A 23,665-nucleotide genomic window follows, 5' to 3' on the forward strand; every position below is an offset into this window, starting at 1 on the left:
CCACATAATTATTATGTTAACTAAGAATCAAGTAACACATCACAGATTTTGACGTGCGAGACTAAATCATCATAAAAATTAAGAGTTGAAGGTCGAGATGGCTGCCCTGAGGGTGCCTTAGGAAAAGTGAAGAAACTCAAAGAGTCAACTTGATACATGTACAGCATTTGTGCAATGAGGCAAGTAACTAGAAAACAATGTCAGGTATTTCCTGCATATGCCATACAAATCCGTCTTGCATAGGAGCAGAGGGTTAGAAACCAAATCAAAAGCTTTGGACAGGTGCTGGTGTCCATCTGAGCTCTGGTATGAAAACCAGGTGCAAGTCTGTGAAGGAACATACACAGGTTAGTGGCAGTGGAGCGGTTATGACGAAAACTGTGTTGCTTATGATACAGCTTGGGATGAAAATAGGCATAAGACCATCTCCATAACCTCCAAAATGAGAAAATTAGCGAGACAGGTTGATAAATTTTTACCCTGTCGGGGGGCCACCGGACTTTAGAATCAGAATGATGATCAAGTGTTTCCATGCTGTGGGAAAGATACCAGTTTCCAAGGAACGAGTGAATATGTGTGTCAAGATCAGACATGGGCACCCTTATGAGGGTGCCCATGTCTGATCTGCAGCTTAAGTGTTTTAGCTCAACCTCCACAATGCCTAAAACATTTGGCAGGAAAAACACTAGCGATTTATTAGAAAAATGACAGTTCTCAGTACACACATTCATGTTCCATCTAGTTTGCCATCCACAGGCATGCATTGTAAAAAGTAATGGTCAGCTTCATGCTGTTAACAAATGTACTGATAGAAAAGTATTTGCTTCAACCTTTCAGTGTACTAATGTAGACTTATTTAACTACCAGCAAAATGTAGTAATTACTACTAAAGCTTTAATGCAAAAGCATTATATGCCACATTACACAAAAATTTGTCGGCGCAGTCTGCATGACCGAAAGATGGTACCAAAAATGGCAGACAGTGCAAGGAGTAAAACACGTCACAACATGCTCGGATTGATGTCGAATTTCTCAGGGAGGTTCCTGTAAACAAAGTATAGGAAGTCGTGATGGCGACCCACTAGCCATGCTGTCGTCCCTACATTTATTTCGGCAGAAGGGCGAAGGTGGCGAGCGAAGCGGCGGCTGCGGCAACCATATTCGATTTGCCCACCTGATGCAAAGAGCCCAGCCACATTTCATCATCATCATCATCATCAATGTAGCAGGCTTCCAGAACAACATGTGTATGCCGAGCTTTTGCCTCGAGCACACGTCGCCCAATTTTATTTTTCTCTTCTTTTAGCAGCCGGCACCAAGGCACCACCTGAGAGCACCGATCATAGCATCCCCGCATTGTTACATCGGCAGGTGCTACAGGGCCCCCCATCCTGACGGAATAGCGACAAGACACGCCAGTGCAACTGCATTTCAGAAGGGTCTGTGGTCAGTCCAAGTAGTCGGTGTGAAGGGTATCGAGTCACTGCCGCAGAGCTCAGGCGGGTGACAGTGGGTGTTACGTAATGGGTAGGAGACCCGATGAACGGACGCTGGTGGGACGAACGCGCCAAGTTGATGTGATGATGGTTGGCACATTCGTCCCGAGGTTGGGGGAACAGCAAAGCCCACAAGGGGAATGGTGCATCAACGGAGCTCCCGCGAGCATTACCAGCGGCACATTAAGGACTGCACCATTGCACGGTGCATAGGGTGTATACACGAGCAATTCAGTCGAAGCGCTGGATGAGCCATGACGTGTGCATTGCATGTGGACATGACACACCCTGTCGGAAGGCGAAAACGATCCGGCGCAGCCAGCAATGGGGTGCATTGTGAGCAAGCCACAGGCCGGCCGGGAAAAGTGGAGTCAAGGCCCGCAGGAGTGTCCGGTCGTTCAGTGAGGTCGCCCAATGCCGGATGCAGCGCAGCTGAGAGCGGGACGAGGCCGTGAAGCGCACAGTGACGAGGTGCGACCATCCACGGAGGCAGCACAAATAAAGACGCGAAAGGGCTGGGTGGACTGACCTGTGTCAACAACGTCAAGGACTGCACTGATCGCTGGAGGTATGGCCCATTCAATCTCGGGGGTCACAGAAGATTGTGGCCCGTGTCGGCGGTGTCGATAGTCGGCAAGGTCAGAGGCAGTGGAGTCGGCAAGGTGCAGACCTCGCACGCCGGCTCGGTGGCCAGCTCATCAGATGGTGTGGACGGACCGGGTAGCGGGTCAGTCTGGGGTTGAATGGCAGAAGCGATGCTGTTTGAGAAAGCCCCGATGGCGTGCAACGCGGGAGCTGGCGTTGGGTTGGCGGTGTTACCACTGGTACGTGCCATTTTTGGTGGCGACTGATGAGGTCGGGGACTGTGCGGTAGCGTATCTGTCGGTCGACGAGACCGAAAAAACTTACCATCGACCTCAACGGACGTGAAGAAGTCGTGGCAATAGACAAGGTCAAACCAGCCTACATAGCTACCTTGCCATCATTATCTGCTTTCAACAAATTTAAAATTTACAACCACTGAAATGATGGATCTATCCGATCGCCCCGCATCAAAGGCTGTTTCCTGGGCACCGCTGCTCTTCTTCTAAAAGAGGAAGAGACCTCTAGCAGCCCTCGTCATCTTCCTTGACCGCCCTTTACACATAGCACGCTCCGGGGCATGTGTCTCGTGCCTCATGCTGCGAGCTGCGAGATTAGAAGAAAAACTGAATAAAAATAAAAGAGAACTTCTTCTGCTCCTGCTATCGGTCCGAACGGTTCCGAGGTCTTTCGCTCGCCAACTCACTCATTGTTGTAGTGAGCTTAACCTCGGTCCCTATATAAGTAAATTAATGGCTTTTAAAAGAAAATATCATAAATATCGGTCTGGGTGGGAATCAAACCCGGGCCTCTGGGGTGCGAGACAAGCATGCTTCCCCGATGCCACAGTGGCTCCACGGTTCTCGTTGACTAAAGGTGTGCCTAGTGCATGCCTCTTTGCACATGTGATGGTGGAGCCAATGGGGAGGTGGTGACGTCATATCATGAGAGTATAAAGTGAGTGTATAAAATCAAAAGCATTAATGTCCAATTCAATGGCGCTGAGTGGTCCTTCAAGCTATGAACTTCTCCCGGGCAAGCAAGCGCACTGAGACGCTTGGCACATTTTGATTTGTCCTTGCCAAGGCGCAGTTAGAATGCAGGCAAGAGCTTGCATAGACAAGAAACGCGCTGAAAAAAAAATTTCACCAAAGGGACTATAATGCTTTCGCATTCCCACATGTAAGCAGTCTTAACTGTCTCTGCCAAAATTTTTTACTTTGCCCACTGCCAATTTGCAACCGGTGGCATAAATGGAAGACTTCATGCTTGACAAAAGCAGCATTAGTTTGAGCTACCACGGCTGGCATGCACTCAGGAAATTTCAGCTTTGATAACATGTTCACATCTTAAGCGGCATTTTGTATTTCTACAAATTTAACATTGCCATCAGATGATTTACCACCACGAAAACAACCAGAAAACCACTTGATACTGTTACACATTGCGCATGAACACAACAACCATGCAGCTGAGTTTCATTTAGGCGAGTCTGAGTGCAAGTGAGCCTGGCTGAGAAAAATTTTGGCTGTGAGTCCGAGCGAGCCCACGTGAGAAAAAGTTTGGCGAGTCTGAGTCCGAGTGAGCCTGGCCAAGTATAATTTTGATGAGTCAGACTCCGAGCGAGTCCTGAGCAAAAACACACATTTTGCGACTGAGCCTGATAGAGTTCCATTTGTTTTGCTGATCTAAACACAAAGAAAAACATAGCTAAATTCGGAGCAGTGAAAGGCAACATGATACTGGATACCTCACATGATTGCATAAAAAAAAGGGAATACATGGCTCCGCACCGCAACTGCAATTTCCCCCTCCCCTTCATGAATGTGCGCCTCCACATTTACCCATGTGTTTTGAGGAGCACCAGTAGCGAAAGTCGACGCTGCTGTGTCCCAACTACCAGCTCAGCCCTTCCACCCCCCTCCCCTCCATGCATTTCCTCACTTCGGAATAAAGCAGGCTTGGAAGGGAAGTAGGGGAAGGATCGCTGCAAAGCACAATGCATTTGGGCACTTCTGAGTAGAGTGCATGCCATGTAAGCATTCCCTTTCTCTCTTGTGGCCAAGGTCAAACAAGGCATGCTGTGGGCTGCGCTGTTACAAGAAGCGAGCAAGTTCGACGCTGTCAGAGTTTCTCCAGTTTGGTAGGTTTTGTTAGCGCAGTTACCATTCTCATTCAGCATTCGTTTGAACTCTCCCGTTTTGCTTGGGCGCTCGAGCCTTCGTGCAGAAGCAGTGGTGGGTGCCGTTCAGCATGGCTTGACATCATCAGCGCACACTTGGTGCATTGACAAACGGAAAATGCATATAACAGGTAGCATGACGCCGAGCAGCTAGCCTTGGCAAGCCAGCCTTCTATGATACCGTCCCATGACACTTTTACCAGAGCCAATCTGTGCAATGAGTCTTCAGGAGGCCCTGCATGGTTATTGGACTTTTTCAAAAACTATACGGCTCGTGGTAAGCTTTAGTGGCATCCTCGTCGCATACTCTCCATTCCACATGCTTAGCAGATAAAAATCATTGCTTTTGCATCGCGTGGTGAAGGCATATATCCCACGAGCTTTTTTTAAAAATATTTTTATGACTATGCTTCAAGATGATCACGTGACGCTCCCTCTTAGATTTTTTCCACCCTCCGTGTTTGATGCTTGCATTTAGTGCGATTGACAGCAAATATGGGTGTCAGCAACGTCACTGCTGAAATTGCGCATCTGCACTTATGGCTTATACATAGTGTCATAGATGAAACTACGGTTGATTTCATGGACCAAAAAGGACTTAAGCAATTCTCAGTGCCTAGCGTTATGTCCGACACCTCAAAAAGCATTACAGTGAGCTGTACCTCCTGCGGTTCTATAGTAAATCGTGGATAAATGACATTACATATAGCCAAGTTTCTTTGTGCACAATACCAGCAGGGAAAACTTTTGTTTATGAGGCAAGCCTTCATTTAGTACAGCGCTACAAAGAAAAGACTGTGATATATCCCGAACTTCCAAATATGCACATGCACCACAATAACAAAAGTGTGTGCGTATTGGATGCACACACACATGCACAAATAGGAATTTGCATATTCTTTAAAGATCCCGTTTGCATGTTTTATCTTTAGGCAAAATAAATCCAGCACTGCCAAGGTCGAGTGTCATACTTATTTGGTTCTTACAAGATGTCATGATGAACAAGAAATAAGGAAAATTCTTACATATAAGCTCATACATACTCTTTTCTATATTATTAGCGTTTATAATCCAGCTGCATTCCCCATATATTAGCCTGGTATGAAGGCACTTCTGTCACTGATATGTTCAAAAGAAATTCTGAGTTTGTGAGATCTGTGGGCCGAGAAGACCTTTCTGGGTCTGAGTGAATGAGTTTGACTGAACACAGCTGAGTAGAATTTTCGTGAGTCTGAGTCCGAGTGAGCCTGGCTGAGTATAGTTCTGACGAGTCCGAGTGATCCTGGATTATCATAATTTTGGTGAGTCCGAGTCCAAGTGAGCTCTAAGCAAAAAATATAATTTGTGAGTGAGTCTGAGTGAGCTCCGTTTATTTTGCCAATCTATGGTCAAGCACCTAAAAGCAAACAAATGTAGCACGCTTTGACAATAGAAATGACACTAGGCTATCAGTGTTGTAAACTAAGCTCGTGAGTCAAGCAAATGATTTATCTGAAATTGTAGAAAACAGAAGGTAAGAGAAGGATGGTAGCCTTTTCAGCGTTAGGGTGAGGGCAGGCAAATAATGTTTTTATAGGTGAGGACGGAGGGTGAAGGAGGGTGGTAAATTTTCCAACGCGAAGGTGAGGTGAGGGTGGTACTTGCGGCATGAGGGTAAGGGAGGAAAACAAAAAATAAAGGCATTTGCCCACCTCTGGTCAAGATAGGTGCAAGCAAGTCTGCACAGCACTCGTGCATTCCATCGTGTCCCCCATGATTTCATTGTGACAGTAATTATATGGGCACTCCAAACTAATTTTTGCTGTCGCCGTGAGGCTCTGCATATACTTAGGTATATCTATGCTATGTGCCATGCCATGCTATACCACATGCGGTATATACCGGTTATACTGCCACACCATTCTATCACTAAAGTTGCTCATACCAGGTCTTACATTCTTGACAAAATTATCCCTCAGAATCTTAAGAAACGCAGCCCACAAACAAATTTCATGAAACAAAACACCAACAGCACATACCTATATTAAATATCTTACATATCTTAAATATTCTCAGACTTCAATATTAAACATCCAAAACAATAACAGAGCTCAAATCTGAAAATGATGCAATTTTATTGGTGCGGCTGGGCATTACCTCCGGGATGGACCAAGGAAAGACGTTTGAAACATACCCGATATGGAGAAGTGGCGTTAAAGTTGCCAAGAAAGATGTTGGCTTTAATTAATAAACACAAATGAAATTGTCAAATGGCAGGATTCAAACAGAGGACCCCTAGCACAACAGCTCGTTTTTACTTAGCTCATGTTTACTTCAATTCATAATGCCACTACAGCTACGAGTCTTACACTTTGCTTAATATTCCAACATGTTGCAATCACATTCTTTGTTTCCCGCTTATGGCGAAACAGTGAGCTTTTTCTTTTTAGCCTTTAGCCTCTCAACGGATTCATGATCTTCTCCCTTTATGATGGGTGGTAAATTGACAGAAAAGCTGGGGGGTTAGTCTGGCCTGTGGTAAGCACCAACCTCATCATCCTTTGAGAAGCACGAACCAAAGTGGCCTGCAAATGCACTTGCAATCTCAGTTGGATCAGTGCACGCTCCAGTTGTACAGCTAATAGCATTAACATTCCCTACATGTGCACAGCCTCCTTTTGCAAACCTTCTTAGACGGCACAGATACGCTTCAGAGAAGGTTTAGTGGAGTCCACATGAGCCTGCCTATATAACGTTAAGAGTTGTTTAGCCTCTTTACTGCAATCACTGAACTGCTAGTATAAAACCTTGCAGCCTGATGCTTTGTATATGCGGTGAAGATATGCCTTCTTTTAGAGGCACCGAGGCTTCTTTTCACAGCTCTTTCAAGAACCAGGCAGGATATTTGAAGGTGTGAGAACAACGTTGTGGCATGAATTTGATCATCACATCTCGAGCCACAGAGGTCAACTTTGCAGGTGCTGAGATCGGGCATTGATCCTCAGGCACCCTGGTCTAGTCATAAGCATAAAGGTAGTTTCAGTAGTTAAATGCAAATTGGCTGTGTACAGGGGGTGTGCTGAATGGGGGCGATAAGTAGAGTGATCTCAAGAGGGGGGTAGTACACATCAATGCATACGATTGTAAAAGAGGCCTTGTGGACCTGCGCTTTAGATGTTGTGAGCACAAGATCAAGAACTTTACCCTGGTGGTTGACCACAGTGTCGTGCTGTTGAAAGCCATTGAATCACGCAAAGACCACAAGAAAACTGGCTTTGTGTCTGAAGTGACGTAACACAGCAGCAGCAGAATACTGATCTTTATTGCTCTGTACTTGAGCTTTTAAGTTACTGAAAAACCACGTGAGTAGCAACACCCGCTACTGCCGACCATATAGTTTCTTGCTGGTAGCTGATAAGGAACTCGGCTCACAAGTGTGCTTTATCGACTATGCTGCATCTCTTTCCCCTTCAAAAGCCCAGTCGCTCCGGCAGGCATCTTGGTCGTGTTGAGCGGTGAAGTTACATTGGGCCCTCTTCCGATGCACTCGTTTGTCGAATCTCTGTGGCCGGCTGGGCAGTCGCTGGACTGTAGTGCACCGTTGCACTTGCTTCTCGAGTCTCCGCGGCCGGCTGTGTTTCCACTGAGCTGTGGCCGAGCGTTGTTGCATTCTCCTTCGTCGCTTCCGCTAGCCATGTCCGCAACTGATCCACATGACGGCGCTGTATTCCCAGGGGTGTCTCCAGCCTTATTATGCGATTCCCCTCCGTTGCTATCACAGTCCCTGGTAGCCATTTTCGCCCTCGCTGAAATTGGAGGGACCAGATGCGCTTTCCAGGTGGGAACAGTGGTTGTTTATTGGCCGATGGAAACTGTTCCTGGATCGCATCAGCCTCTGTAGGTCGCTCACCTTCTGCGAAGTGGGCAGACAGCCTTGTCAATGAGTAGTTGTGCAGGTGATTTACCACTCTCGAGAGGCGCCGATCTGTAATGGAACAGAAAACGGGACAGCTTTTTCTGTAGTGTGCCGGGTTTGTTTTTCTCAAGACCCTCTTTTATTGTTCGCACAGCCCGCTCCGCTAATCCATTTGATTGTGGATGGTACGGTGCCATCCTGACGTGGCGCATGCAATTTTCCTGCATGAACTTTGCCATTGCCGCGCTCGAGAACTGGGGGCCGTTGTCCGACACCACACACTGTGAGATACCAAAACGGGCGAAACTCTCTCTGAGCAGCTGAACAGTTGCTGTGTCTGTCGTCGCTGTTTTCACAGGCGTTGCTTCTATCCACTTCGTTTCCGCGTCAACTAGGATGAAGATTAGGTAACCATCAAAAGGGCCTGCAAAATCCATATGCAATCGGTACCACCGCTTTCCTGTCTTGGGCTACGGGGAAGGAACTTGCGCCGCAGGCATCGACCAACACTGCACGCACTGGAGGCAGCCTTTCACCAACCTTTCAATGTCATTGTCCAATCCGGGGTACCAGAATAATGTACGCGCAAGCCTCTTCATGGCCCCGATTCCTGGGTGCATATCGTGTAGCTCGTTCAATAAGCACTGTCGGGCTGTCTCCTGCACAACCACATGATGACCCCAATAAATGAGGCTATGGCTCACGACGAACTCGCGTCGGCGGGTGAAGTACGGAAGCAGATGCTGCTGCTCCTTGGCAAGATGTGATGGCCAGCCACGCTCGATCCATTCCTGGACTTGCCAAAGTGTGCCGTCCTCCTGGGTCAGAGCAATTATTTGTTCAGATGGAAGGGCACTTGCATCTAAGCCCTTCATGTAGAGCACATATTCCATTACAACTTGACTTCCGCGTTCATGATCCCCTGGCAAAGGCATGTGACTAAGAGCGTTCGCGTTACCTTTGTGCAGTCCCTTGCGGTATTCCAGATTGTACTGGTATGCTGATAGAAGGAGCACCCAATGCTGAATTCGAGCTGCCGCTATCTGTGGAATCGGTTTGTCTAGGTGGAAGAGCCCGGGAGTGGCTTGTGATCCGTTACTAACGTGAAACAGTTGCCAAACAGGAAATCGCAAAACTTAGAAATTCCAAACGCCAAGGCCATAGCTTCTTTCTCTATTTGCAAATAATTGGGTTCTGCTGACATCAGCATTCTTGAACGAAATGCTATCGGATGGTCCACACCCTCAATGCGGTGAGATAATACTGCGCCTAAACCGTCTGATGAAGCGTCACACTCTAATCGCAATTCCTTCTGTGGATCGTAGTGAACCAGAAAATTTGCCTTTACCAAGGCACACTTTGCTTCCTCAAAAGCTCTTTCCTGCTCTTTTTTCCAGTTCCAGCATTGGCCTTTCACCAGCGACCGATAGAGCGGAGCCAGGGTCGTAGCCAAATTAGGCAAACACTTTGAGTAATAGGTTATTAGCCCCAGAAAGGACCTAAGTTGGCTTACCGACTCTGGTATTGGTGCAGCTATTACGGCTTCGAGGTTGTCACGCAGAGGGTGAAGGCCGGTCGCATCAATCTTGTGCCCCAGAAACTGCACTTCTTTCTCTCGGAACCAACATTTGGGTTTGTTCAGCTGAAGGCCACTGTCCCGCAGTCTCTGCAACACTTGTCGAAGCGTCGACGTGTCCTGCTGTTTCTCGGCGATTATGATGTTGTCCAAGTATACACGCACTCCTGGTAAGCCCCGCAATAACGATTCAATGCGCCGCTGGAACAGTATGGGAGCAGACGAGACGCCGAAGGCTAATCGGTTGTACGAGTATAAGCCCTGGTGCGTGTTGATGACGGTTATCTTTTTAGCCTCTTCGTCAAGCAGGAGCTGGTTATAAGTGTTCCACAAGTCCAGTGTAGTGAATACTTCTTCCCCGGAGAGCACAGCAAAAATGTCATCCACCTTTGGCAAAGGGTACAGCTCCAGGTGAGTGGCGGGATTCACGGCGAGTTTAATATCGCCGCACAGCCTTATGTCGCCATTCTTCTTCACCACTGGTACAATAGGTGTAGCCCATTCAGAAACACTCACCGATGACAGAATGCCTTGCTGAACGAGGCGGTCAATTTCAGCAGACACAGCTTTGCGAAGCGCGAACGGCGCCGAACGAGCCCTCAAAAACCGTGGCACTTGTACAGCTTCACGGGTGGACCTTTGCAACAGCCCAGCTGGTCTTCAAGCAAGTCTCATCAAGCAGCTCTTTTATGCCGTCTTCACACTGCAGCACATGAACACCTGGTAGAGCCTGTTCTTTGAAGAGTGACAAGCCAGCTTCGCGGAAAGCTTGAATTGTGTTTCTACCGCACAGTAGTGGTCCGTCACAGTCGACTATCACGAGCGAACTGTCCACTTGCGCCTTGCCGTGCTCCACCCTAATAGCAACTCGGGCGACCACTGGAAGAGGCCCCCAAGAAGCAGGCCAATCGAAGTGGCATTTTTTCTAGCCCAGGTCACCACTTACGGTGCCTCTTTAAGACGTTTTTTGGAATAACACTGACGGATGACCCTGTGTTGATCAGCATACGTAGTGTCCTGCTGCCCCAGACCAAGTTTCGTTCCATTGGTCGCGTCCTCGCCTGTCCAGCATTGTTCTGGGTGGATAGGGCGAAAAGCATTTCTTCCCCGCTGCCTTCCCTATCGGGCAGTTCGTTGAGCGCGTATAATCCCTGTTGGTTGGTGTGCCGGCGCTGGCACATTCTTGCCAAGTGTCCTCTAGTGCCGCATTTCCGGCACACCTTCACGACACGTTGGCATTCGTGTGCCGAGTGACTTGAGCCGCATCTCCAGCACGAAGGGCGTGCATCTCGTCTATCGTACCTGCTGTCAGTATTTCGTCCACTGCCACGACGCCGCCGTTGAACGAAGAGCAGATTGCTAGCGTCTTTCTCGCCATCTGCATTCCTCATGGAACGGACGTTAAGGTCAGCTGTTTCTGAAGACATTGCGAATTCCTCAGCTTCCTTTGCATCAGCAGGAACCGCCTGGTGTCGTCGTCCTGGATACCACAGACTATCCGGTCTAGTAACATTCTGTCTGGAAAACTGCCGAAGTTGCAATCTTTCGCAAGACGTCGTAAGTCGACCACAAAATCTTTAACTGTCTCGCCATCTTCTTGCTTCCGTATATAAAATGTGTGACTTGCCGCTGTCTTGTTCACTTGTGAGCTGTAGTGCTCTTCTAACACCTTCACAACTTCGTCGTACTCTAAGCTGTTCATGGGCGTTGACGGGCATCGTCCCTGAAGAACTCGAACTATGCTGTCACTGAGCGATGCTGCCAAAAGCACCCAGCGCTTCGATGAGTCCTTAATATCATTGCCTTCAAAGTAAGCCTCGAGGCGAACAAGGTAGGCATCCCAACTGCTTGCTGTCTCGTCAAACTCGGGTGGCCTCGATCCCACCCTCGTCACTACCGAAGTGACACAACACAGCAGCAGCAAAGTACTGATCTTTATTGCTCAGTACTTGAGCTTTTAAGTTACTAAAAAACCATGTGAGTAGCGACACCTGCTACGGCCGACCATATCATTTCTTCCTGGTAGCTGATAAGGAACTAGGCGCACAAGTGTGCTTTATCAACAACGCTGCAGTGTCGGCAGCCAAAGGAAAAATTGGAAACACTACCTGTGCCCCACTTGATGCCAGGCATGTTAATGTTAATGATGCTTGCTAAAATGTATGAGCTGTTCAACCTCCTAGAAGTGCTGAATAAACTTATCAATGTCAAACAAATGTGGGAAGTAATAAGCACACAGCAGTTAGCTGGGACCGTCCTTTGAAAAGATTTCAATCCAAACCCATTCAATATATGACTCAAGGTCAAACAAGCAATGTGTAATCCATGAGGCGTCCACCGCTATAAGAACGCTACTACCTCGTTTAAGACGCATGGAGTCATAATCATGATCACTACGAGACAGTGTAGTTGGATATGAAGCACTGGTCAGAAGGTATAGTGCCATCAAGCCATGTTTCTGTAATGCACAAAACAGGAGTGTTCAATGCAATGAGGTTAGAGTAGAAGGCTTCAACTTTAGCACGAAGCCACCTCACATTCTGGTAGTAACAGTTCATACTACGCTTGTTTGAGTGGTCTCGTTGCTCGCAATGGTTTGTCCACATACTCACAAAGTACCTACGAATGGTCAAAAGATACAGCCCGGTGGCCATACCTCTGGTGAGTTTATGCTTTCAAAGTCATGTTCTGCGACAGCCACGTGATAGATGTGTAGCTCACGTGCCGGGATGCAAGCTTGTTGTAAGTCACATGCGCGTTTCCCAATATCATCTTGAGTGAAGCCACAATGTCTGATGGCGTTGTGTTGGAGCCAAGTTGCCACACAATCGTCTTCGGTACACTGTAGCCGGTGGTGTTATGAGGCGCACCTTAGTGGCAGCATTCACTTAAATTTAAGTACACAAGGGGATGAAAACTGATGTTCTTGTTTGATTTTGTTTGGCCCGTCCATGATGTACTCACCCTTTTTGCGGAAATTGTATATGCACAAATAGACATTGCATTCTTTTTATGAGATCCCCAATAGATATTACTATTTTACAAGGCACAAAGAAGCAATGCCCAAGCACAAAGCTTACATATCACAATGGTTTACCAACTGCAGTTATCGTTGCATTGAAAAATGTCAAACGGGACCAAAACCATCTAAGGGCCTCTACTAGATGGCTCTCACACTCCAGCAGTGGCACGCAGAAGTACGCAGGGTGCGAACATTTGCCAAACCATGTGTGCGTGCAGCATCGGGGCACCAAACACAATTGCTTCTCTGATGGAAATTTTTTTCCGCAAATTTTGGGCTGCCAAGTTGAGGGTGCAGCCCTTCCACGGGTGTGGCCCTTACACGAGTCTGTACGGTTACTGCTGCACCCAAAGGCTACACAGTGGTTCTTCGATGACCTTGTATGAACTGACATCACGTAAATGTTTTTAGAGAAAGAGCTAAAACATCTAAAAACAATTCCACAGACCGTGACAGCAACAGATTCAAGCAGCCCCATGCCGGCATGCACAAGCCAGAGAAAAAAGGCTCGCAGCACGCCAGTTGCCAGACCTTTCCTCTTCACCCAATAAAAAGATCTATATAATTTCCACAGTCGTAACACGCTGTTCACTCAAAGGAATTTGTAGCTGTTAAACGTTAATTTTATTTGAGACAAGATGCTATAGGCCACATCGAAATTATGAGCATCATGTTATCTTCGTTCATAATAATCAAGCATTTGTGAGCTCGACTGTATACAGGTTCAATATTCATCAGAGGGTGTCACAGAAATAACAAAAGTGCCACAGAAATGCCAAGACAAAATGACAATTTCAGGTTTCTCCACCATGTGCCTTTGCTTGCCAATATGTGACCAAAAAGTCCAGCTGAGAACATGGCACCATCTATCAAATGAAATTCAAACTGTCTCGTGTGGTCACAAACACAATCAGAAAAGCTTTGTGCCTTGATATTCTGTACACCATGCTGTAATGATAACATGCCATGGAAGACTCACAAAGGCAGCTGGAGAAAGACAGGTGCTCCCGAGCTAAAGCTTCCTTTTAATCACTGACCTCGTGCTCAGCACCAGAGTGCCAGAGCCATTGTCGGGGTATAAGAACTTCATCGCCTGGGCACGTTTTCAACTTCTGAAATTGCCTTGCAGGCTACATATCATATCAAATGGAAAACAGTAAAAATTATCTTTCGCCTTGCTAACAGCATTAAGTTTTTTTTTTTTGTTTCTCATCTTCATCACCGTCTTTGCAGGAAAAATTATAGCAGTACCATCACAATTATGGTCAAGATTTAGACTGCCAGGTGTGCCAAAGAGTCAAGCAAAATACTTACTCATGTTATCACGTAGTAACAGAAGAATGAGACACGAGTGCGATGAGAATTTATGCATGAATGAAAAAACTTTCCTGTTTAGAGCAGCATCAGGTTTTCCACAGTAAATGCAGCTGCTAAGTTTGCATAACAGTTATTGCTGTAATAATGTAATAATGATTACTTGAGCAACTGGACTTCAAATCCCATATATATTAAAGGGCCCCTCCCCAGGCCCCATAGCAAATTTTGATTATACGTTGTAAGTTGTTACATGTCCTCTGGAAAGCGTTCTGCCGAAAAAAACTTTTCAAATCGGCCCATTGATAGCAGAGATAGAAATATTTCAGTGCTGCGAACCCATGATTTCAGCAGGCGGGCTCCACTGCCAAGCAAGACGCTCTCTCCACTCGCCCCGTCTAGCCTCCGCAAGCGAAATTCCTTCCCTGCGTTCTCCCATACGGGACCTCAAGGATCACATGATGCATACATCACAGGCCAACACAAAAACCTTCTTTTTCGCCTTTTTTTGTTTCTCCTCTTTATTATTATTATTTCTTTTTTTTCGGTGCTATGCACTTCCGCTGACAGCGTCGCGTGCAAGCTGTTGTCTCATTCGCGCAAGGCACGATTTTGCACGCTGTGCACAAGGAAACATGACTAGCAGTATAACATGAATGCTGAGGCAGAACAAGCGGAGAGCATGATCACACATTGAAACACGGTAGAAAACGGCATAGTTTCAGTACCTGCGCACGTGACCACACGACCGTGGGAACAAGCAGACGAAGCGGAAGTACATCTCTCTTGCTTCGGTGCGAAGTACAACGAAAAACTCGCAGACATTCCGTTTGTGTGTTTCATTATTTCTCTAAACTTCAATTTGTAAATTGAAGCAACAGATCACACAAATAACAGATGTTGCCTTGAATAATTATTGAAGTGACATGTCACTACGAGCAATGTCACACTATGGACACGAGCACGTAGGCACAGGGACACGAGGATGTCACCGTCCAGCTTGGAATGCGGTGGCCGTGAGAAGGAAAAACGGCGTTCGGTCTGAAATTTCAGGTCTTTCCGCGGTGCGTAGCAATGTATTACTTTGCAGACGATCGTTATCATGCAATGTATGCTCTGCACTTGTTAGCTCAAAATGGCCAGACCTGGTGAGGGGCCCTTTAAGGGAACATTTAGCGAAAAGATTAAGTCAAGCTAGACTGAAAGATTAGGTTTCTGTAATAACTAATTAGACATTCGTAGCGAGAACAGAGCTTTCGTAAGCAAGAAATTGAAAAAAATGAAAAATTGGGAGTGGCACCACCCGTTTTGGACTATGGTACATCTCATGTGGTGTTAGCACTGGCTGACCACAGAGAGCAGCTGTGGGGACCCCTTGGACCGCCGTCTCTGGTTCACCTGTGCGATTGCCGAGGACACGCCATACCAGCCTTATTTCGGACAGCGCACTATCGGCACCAAATGAAAGCAAACAACGGAGCACATGGCCGAAGAATAGCTGAAGGTATAATGCATGCCATTCAGTCATCACCATTGACAGGTGCACACCCAAGTTGACTGCACTGTGTGATGATGCTCCCCTATAATGCGATATCTTCGTTTCTCTTTTATTTGAAAGTGAGTAAAGAAAAATCAAGGATAACAGAAGCTAAAATATTGCAGTATAGGTTGAGTATTATCACATAGTACACAGAAACTGGATGTGCTATCGGCATAAAAAAAATGCAAACAGAGGTGCGCGTATAAAATTTTTCGCAGTCATCATCAAAGATAGATTCGCCCATCCAGTTTCACCGCACTGTGCAACAATACTCGCCGTATACTGCGACATTTTAGCTTCTGTTTTATTTGATTTTTCTTTTCTCGCTTTCAAATAAAAGAGAACCAGAACAGAAACGAAAATACTGCAGTATAGGGGAGCATCATCGCGCAGTGCGGTCAAACCAGATGTGCGCAACTGTCAATGGTGATGACTCAGTGGTGTGCACTATACCTTCAGTTATGCTTCGGCCATGCACTTTGCTGTTCGCATTCCATTTGACACCGATAGTACCTTCACCACAGACAGAGCCTGCTGCTTGCGAACGCAGCTCCAATTATGCTGCGCATACGAACAGTGCCCGAGGAGCGGGCCCCTCTCACCCTTTCCTTCAACATCCGAGGTATGCAAGTGCCTCTGCCCGGCAGATTCCCCTTCGGCACTCTTGGCTGTCGGACGTGCGGACCCACCTGGTCCCATGTCCTTCTGAGCAAGGCAGCCCCCTTTTGCGTGACAAAGTTAGCTTGGAAGAGCCTACGTTGCTGAGCAGACTTCCCAGGAACTTCCACTCATAGTCTACGACTGTCACCCCAGTTCCATAACCCCTGTATCATACTTGCCTTTTTACACGTAACAGGGAATAAACCCCCTTTAGTTTGTACCACAGCTGGAGTCCTCTACGCCTTGCCAGTGAGTTAGCAAACCTGCTGCGGTGCCTCTTCACACGCAGTGCGGAGTGAGAACAAGCTGCGCATCTCCTTAGACCTTAGCTAGCTGGTACCGTGCACATTAGCCCAAAATCTCATACAGCAGAGAGGAAGATCACAAAGGGGTTGCGTCAGCTCGTCCTTTGCCTTTGGTACAAGCAATTCAAACTGACAAGCAATACTGGGACCTTCGGTGGCATTTTCTATACACAAAGTCATATATAGGCAGAAAGAAAATGATGATAGACTTCTAAACGAATAACCTCTCCATCTAACTCTGCTTCATATCTTTGTTTAGTGTCCCTTTAAACTTCCAGAAACTGCATTTGCTGTAACAAAGCATACTTGGAAATTGATAACATTCCTCATGCCAATTTTTTGGCTCCACTTTTTGTGGAACAGGATATTATTCTGAAAATTCATAATAAACATCTCAAACTTTTCTCTTTGCCTTCTTTAGAACTACTGATCCAATATGTCTGTTTAATTTTGGTCAGATTCAGTGGGTATTTAATGGCACCTATTTTTCATTAAAATAATTATGCCATTATTGGCATGTGCTTTATGCATTTTCCGACTTTCCGTACTTTGTTTTTTTTCTTTCTTATTTAAAGGGAACACTTTTGCAGCTATACTTTCAAACATCCCAGACAGAGAGGACAACGCCCTAGACTTACAATTCTCTCTAGTCTTTGGAAACATTTACGGTGATAGCAAGATAGATAAAAATAGAATCCCACCAATGCATTGAATGGTGTGCAAATTACATCCAAAATCCCCAATCTTCTGCGAGCTTTCTTCCCACTGGCAAGATGCTTTCACTCTACTTCAATCAATTTTCTTTGCTCTTGTGTCTTTGGAGCTGTCAATCTATTTTGTCCAGTTATACTTTCTGCTGCTGTGCTATGCATTTTCATTCCTGATTTAATTTATCGTAAGCATTGCTACGTTCAACATGTCTAGTGTGTGAATAGAAATTGGAGGAGACAAAGTACCTGGTTTCTACATTCAGTCTCAAGTGCAAGCTACTTTGCAACATCTCTACACCCTAGTTGCATGCTTGAGCAACAGCCATGCATGCTATCTTACAGAACCACTACTCACACATTATGTACTGGGCCAGCTGTAGGATTCTTATGTATAGTAAACCCTCATTATAACAAAGTCAAGATAATGGTGAAAAAATTTGATATAAGCAGCAAAGTCATAAAAGCAACTACTCCATAACAGTTAAGAAGGTAGAGCTGAAATAACACAACTCCGCGGAAGCCGAATACGGGTGTCACACAGCACATTTTCAAGCACAATCGAAATCGATTGCACACAAACACAGCAGAAGTAAAGTGTCTTCATTCGGGTGACCTTGCACACATCGGGCACGCGGAAGCCTGTGCCGAGCAACATTTGCCTGTTCTGTTGTGCACTACTTCCACAGCACCATGGCGGTGACACTCCTCACTGATAACGGACAGGCACAGCATGGAGGACGCACAGGCACCGTGATGGTGATAGCTGGCAACGGTGAAGATTGCTTGCTGGCTTGCTCGGTACAAAAGGCGCCGAGTACTGCCGTGAGTGCACACCCACACCTGGCTAGTTGCTATGGCTCTGTGGCAGTGCCGCTCCCCACTGAGAACATACATGCACAGCATGGAGGAAAACGTTACGCTGCCACTGCATTGGCCGTTTGTTCGCTCGGCATGAAAGGCACTGAGTGCTGCCATGAGTGCACACCCGCTTCTCGCTAGTTGCCACGGAGCCCCCATGGACGCTGCTCACCGCTGATAATGTGTGGGCACAGCATGGAGGAAAAGGGGGTGCAGGCACCGTGACTGTGTAACTGGCAATGGAAGGGGTCGCTCGCTCACTGCGCAGAAGGTGCTAAGCACCGTCGTGAGTGCACACGCACCCATGCTAGTTTGCTCTAAGCGGAGCTGGTTATTGGTAAGCTTCGAGTAACCTGGTTAAAAATGCATGTGTTTGGGATTATGGCTGCGAGAAATTTCGAAAAAGTGAGAATTCAAGTAAGACTTTTTCATAATAGCAAAGGTTTATTGTATTTGTTCCTGTAATAAAGAGCTATACATAACTGCATGAGCTAAACCATAAGAGTGTCATTCCACGTTGAAGCCTTCTAACCTACGCTTGCATTTGAGATAACAGAAAGGCAGAGCTAGTGCGTTTGTCCTGACACAGTGCTTCGGCACAGAAACATTGCGACATATGGGACATTTGGAGCGGAGGTCTCCTAGCTCATAACTGCAGCCACAGTAAAAAAAAAATTTTTTTTAATGCGAAAGTGATATATCATAATTCCACTCTAATATCAGTCCCAAATATTCTCAAAGAAATAAGAATAAAATCATGGTACTAACTATATATTTTGTTGTGTATACATATGCACATTAGGAGTGTGCCTGAACACAGCACATGCCCTATGCACAAGCAGTATTCTCCACGATGAAGCAGCGTAGGCGACGCTCTGTCACGACAATGCGCACCAACTATGTGTACAATATTCAGCTAAGCAAACCATGCACACAAGTTTAGTAAGCCAATCACATCTCTGCGACAAGCCACAACACTGCTCCCGAGGCTGTTCACTTTTAACTGTTCACTTCACATGCTGCCCGAATCAATGCAAGAGACATCGTCTACTCTCGTAGTAACAATGACACTGGGCTGAACATTTGTTCAACGGTTCCTCCAAGAAGTTCCAGTTCTGGTTCAGTTCCAAGGTGGAGGAAATGATATTCACTCGTTTCTGGTTCAGCTGAAAATGATGGTTCAGTTGCGATTTTCAGTTCAGTTCCAGTTCGACATCGTGGTTGCTTCCATGAAAACTAATGTTGTGATCCAGTGTTATGTAGAAGAAACTGCTGAAGTGTAGCACACAAGAAGGAGGATGAAGTGTGGCCAAGCCCGCCATCTTCATTGTTGTGGCCCCTCTTGTATTCGTTTAGCCAGTCTTCAACGTCTATGGTGTCAGTACCAGAGAAGGTGCCAGGGTCTCGGAGTTGGGTCATGACAACCGATGTTGTGGTAGTTGAGGCTGAACCAGTGGGCCTCTCAGTCCACATGGTTTAATGGCCCACAGGATGTCCTCTGCATAGTTTTGTAGTGTGCTTTGGATGTACCCCACATTTCCACCTAAAATGTTATGGCGAGATTTCAAACAAGGGATTTATTTACACAACCTGGAAAGATGGCAAGTGGGGTCACAACAACAGTGTAGACGGCAGACTGGGCCACACTTCATCCTCCTTCTTGTTTGCTACACTTCAACAGCTTCTTCTACATAACAGTGGCTCATAAGATTATCTTATGCATGGTTCTTTTATCCACGCTCTGAATAAGCCTGTGAGGTATGAAAAAAAAAGAAACTATGTGACTGCACGCTTCCACAACGTACTGTGCCTCGGCAGTACTCGCTTATCGCTTGCCACCCGTGACACCTCTTTGCAGTTGTTATAGCAGTGTCATTCTTTAACGCCGACAGCCGCGAATTGTTACACGCGATCGGAGTGCCCAGGAAGTATTTAAACAAGTGAACACAATCAGCAGCCGGATGGAGGAAGGTGGTGGGGAGGGGCACTGGCCTCCCCGCCATTATAGTTTTCTCACAACAGCTCTGCCATCCCCCTATTTAGATTTTTTCATGCAACCCGGTTATAAAAATGGAATTTTTGTGGCACCTGAATATTGTTATAAGTGGGTTCGACTGTATAATACTATCCTAAATGGTAAGTTATAGGGTTTGCTGATAGCCTAAAAAACACTCTCGTCAGGTTTTCTCGCGAAAGGCATGCAGGCTTTGCATGTCACCGTGCATGCATTCTTTTTTTCCACTGAACGTATCCAGAATCCAGAGATGGTTCAAAAAGAGTACTCATCAGGCTTGATTCATTGTTTCCCTTTACCTCTAAGGTGAATGTGGTGGCCACAATGTCACCTTGTGCTCTCTGAACATGCGAAAGGAAAGAGCAGTCAGGAGCTTACCATGCTGTTCATCTTCTATAAGCAGCATATCTTCACACTGGATCTCACATCTTGATGTGATGCTCCGATATACATCTTGCTTGATGGCCTGTAAGGTTTGGTGTAACATTAGGCTGCCAATAATAGCAAGCTTTGCTAGTTGCATCAGCAAAGATTTCATTTCACCTAAGTTAGCCAAAAATTAAATTAAATCCTGTGATTTTACATGGCAAAACCACTATCTTATATTGAGGCATCTGAGGCACTCCACACTACTTTTGACCACCTGAAATTCTTTAATTAGCATCAAAATCTAAGAACACAAATCGTTTGCATGGCTGAAAAATGGCAAGCTGTGAATATAACCAAGACACAAGAAAACCCATCTCTGCTGCATGTATTTAACTTCTGTGTTTCCCTTAAGGCTAAACTACACGTACGTGTGCCAGCACACGAAAGCTCGTGCCTCATGCATGCACAGGTGGTGCAGGACAGACTGCACACATCAAAGCATGGCGCGAGCATAGATTTCTTCTCCAAACAAATATTGGTCCTCTAGCTGCCTCACAAAAATACAAAACAATGTCTACCAGGGCGAAAATAGTGAGCCAAGTGGGCATATGCCGGAACAAATCTTGTAGGTTCAAACTGCCATTCCTCGCGAGGCACGGCAAACGCAAGGCACGCCAGCAAGCATACATGTAGTTTGGCCCTTATGCTCATCAGCATAGTTAGGCGTACTACAGTCATTCGCTTTCAAGTCCACACAAAATAAATTACACATGCTAACAGAGAACGTAAGCATCGTCTACCTTGACAAAGAAGTAGAGAAGTGTCTTAAGTAGACAAACAAGAGGTGTTCCATTCTAAAGTTGTTATCTTTCATTTTTCTAGTTTCAGTAAATGCATATGAATATAATAATAATGCTTTGAATGCAAACTATACTTTAAGTTGAATACAGCTGTGCCTCACTATTACGACCATTATTAGCGTGGACAATTTCAGTTGTGTAGAATCTTTCGAAGACCATATTTTTCAATGCACTTATACCTCATTAGTATGAAAGCCTACTGTCCAGACAATGCATAGCACCAAAAAAAGAAGCAAAGCTCTTTTTTGTTGTTGTTGTTGTTAATATGGTCAGAATCAGGACAAGAGTCATTTCCCTGTGTGTTCCACACAGCACCCACAATCTCATGCTTGCAGAAGTGCGGGCAAAGTAAAAGTTCAAGCTGGTGTGGTTCACATCACATACAATAAGTAAAAAGGCAATGCACCTCTCAGAACAGCTTTGGACAGAAAGGTGAAAGCTTTTTGTCCATAGCACCAAGATACAGTCAACACAGGTTTCCACTTGCAGCTATTGGCAGTACCTATGGCTCCTATCATCAATTAACACTGTCTGTCTGTCTGTCTCTCTGTGTCATTACTGCAGGGTGTTTCGTGCAGCTAGACCCAAACTTAAATATAAAAACAGTGGCATAGTCTAGATGCAAGCAACTATGTATTGTTAGTAGTTATATTCAACTACTCAATATTTCTTACAATGTATTTATTTAATTATGCAATAAATTTCTTTAATATAAGTTGTATCTGAAGTAATAAAAACACCCTACGTAGTTCTTTTCACGAACCTAGCTCTTATGTAGTTCTTTCTTCCTTCCTTTGAAGAATGTCCATGAAGTATAAAAAAAAATTATATCACTAATTGTTTACACACTCGGAATGTGCCACTCTCAAATGTGTTTTCAAAGAATGAAGGCTTCAAAGCAGGGACCAATCACAGCAACCAGCAGAAATCAAGAGAGCCATGGCAGCAATTTCTTTGTGAATATGTAAGGCTACCACAATTGCAACTTAGAAGCAAACGGCCAGCACTGAAACCCAATTGAATATTCCTAATTTCTTGTTTTGTAGCTCTTGTGAGTGATATAGCAGCACAGACATAGCTGACCTTGACAGCTTCCTGGACAGTGGCTTTGGCATGCACAAACCCTCGACACTGTATGGTCCCCGTTATGGACATACTGGCTCCACAAGATGTTGGTCCTTGCACTTGGCCACCAGGCGAGTGCCCACCATTGCCACAATCCTGCAATCCACCATATTGTTCTGTTGACCCAGAGAAACCTTGTTAAAGGAACATACATCTCTTACACATTTTTGCCTTCAATGGCTCTAAAACAATTAACAATTATGAGTCTTATAACTTATGCAAACCCAATGCTGCTGTTTAAAATCTGGTGAAAAAGCGAAAGACCTAAACAACAGGTTACCAGCACAGGCAGTTATCTATAGTCAATGAGAAGTGAAATGAGCAAAAGACAATAGTAATGCACAAAAACATGCATTGTATAGGACTATTTATTTGCACAGTGTTTCAGATTAAAACATAGCAAAGAAAAACTGTCTTGCCTCGCTGATCAGCATAGCATCAAAAGATATGACTAGGATTCTGCATTTTATTATTGCATTTTTGGGTGAAACCGTGGCTCCTTTTCTAGCTAATTATATTCATCAAAATTGGAGTTCAAACTAACTTTTAGGCAAAATTAAAGTCAGAGTTTTTCTGCCTTCTTTAGCGTTATTCATATTTAAGTTTCGCGCTTACTCCAAAAACATCTTTAACTACAAAAAGAAATATAAATAAAAAGTGCAGTATGTTCGCAAGAACATTTATTTACAGCTGACATTTACAATAGCAGAACCATTTACTACCGCTACAATTTACTGCAATACATACATGCAAATTTACCAATGTTGAAAATGGTCATTGTGGAGCACTCTTTCAGATTTACAGAGTAAAACATTGAGAATGCCCTTTTATCATTCACATTGGCTAGAGGAAGAGTCAGCAGATTTAGCACAGTATGTGAAAGGACAGATCAATTTCAAGCATGCGTCCTCAGAAAAAAACGGACTTAACAGCATGCCCCTGATATTCTGGGAATTCTCTTGCCAGACATGTGGTGTCATCACATCAGTGATAAAACAACAGAAAACAGAAAACAACTGCTCATACATGTCGAACATTGCCGGCACTTCTGCCTTCATGTTTGGGCTCATGAACTGAGCATGGTACCAGAATGGAAGCAGTGGGAGACCATGTTGCTCAGCTCGGCCCCCGAAGACCAACTTTTGGCGGTCCAGCAG

At 45.5% G+C, this 23,665-nt stretch overlaps 1 protein-coding gene across 2 annotated transcripts in view; it reads right to left on the reverse strand.

Annotated features, from left to right (window-relative positions):
- Positions 1-23,665, reverse strand: part of LOC142586951 (protein odr-4 homolog) — an 85,555-nt gene that overhangs the window by 21,442 nt on the left and 40,448 nt on the right. The window contains exons 7-9 of one of the 2 annotated variants that reach the window (XM_075697831.1): positions 22,467-22,604; positions 20,533-20,620; positions 18,559-19,638 (exon numbers count right to left, since the gene is read on the reverse strand). In XM_075697831.1, coding sequence (XP_075553946.1) covers positions 19,556-19,638; positions 20,533-20,620; positions 22,467-22,604 — 309 coding nt within the window. In that variant the 3' untranslated portion in view covers positions 18,559-19,555. Of the gene's footprint in view, positions 1-18,558; positions 19,639-20,532; positions 20,621-22,466; positions 22,605-23,665 lie in introns of those variants that run through there. The other variant, XM_075697823.1, reaches the window with a different exon arrangement.

This window comes from Dermacentor variabilis, chromosome 1, assembly GCF_050947875.1.
Source record: "Dermacentor variabilis isolate Ectoservices chromosome 1, ASM5094787v1, whole genome shotgun sequence".
In the NCBI taxonomy this organism is placed as follows: domain Eukaryota; kingdom Metazoa; phylum Arthropoda; class Arachnida; order Ixodida; family Ixodidae; genus Dermacentor; species Dermacentor variabilis.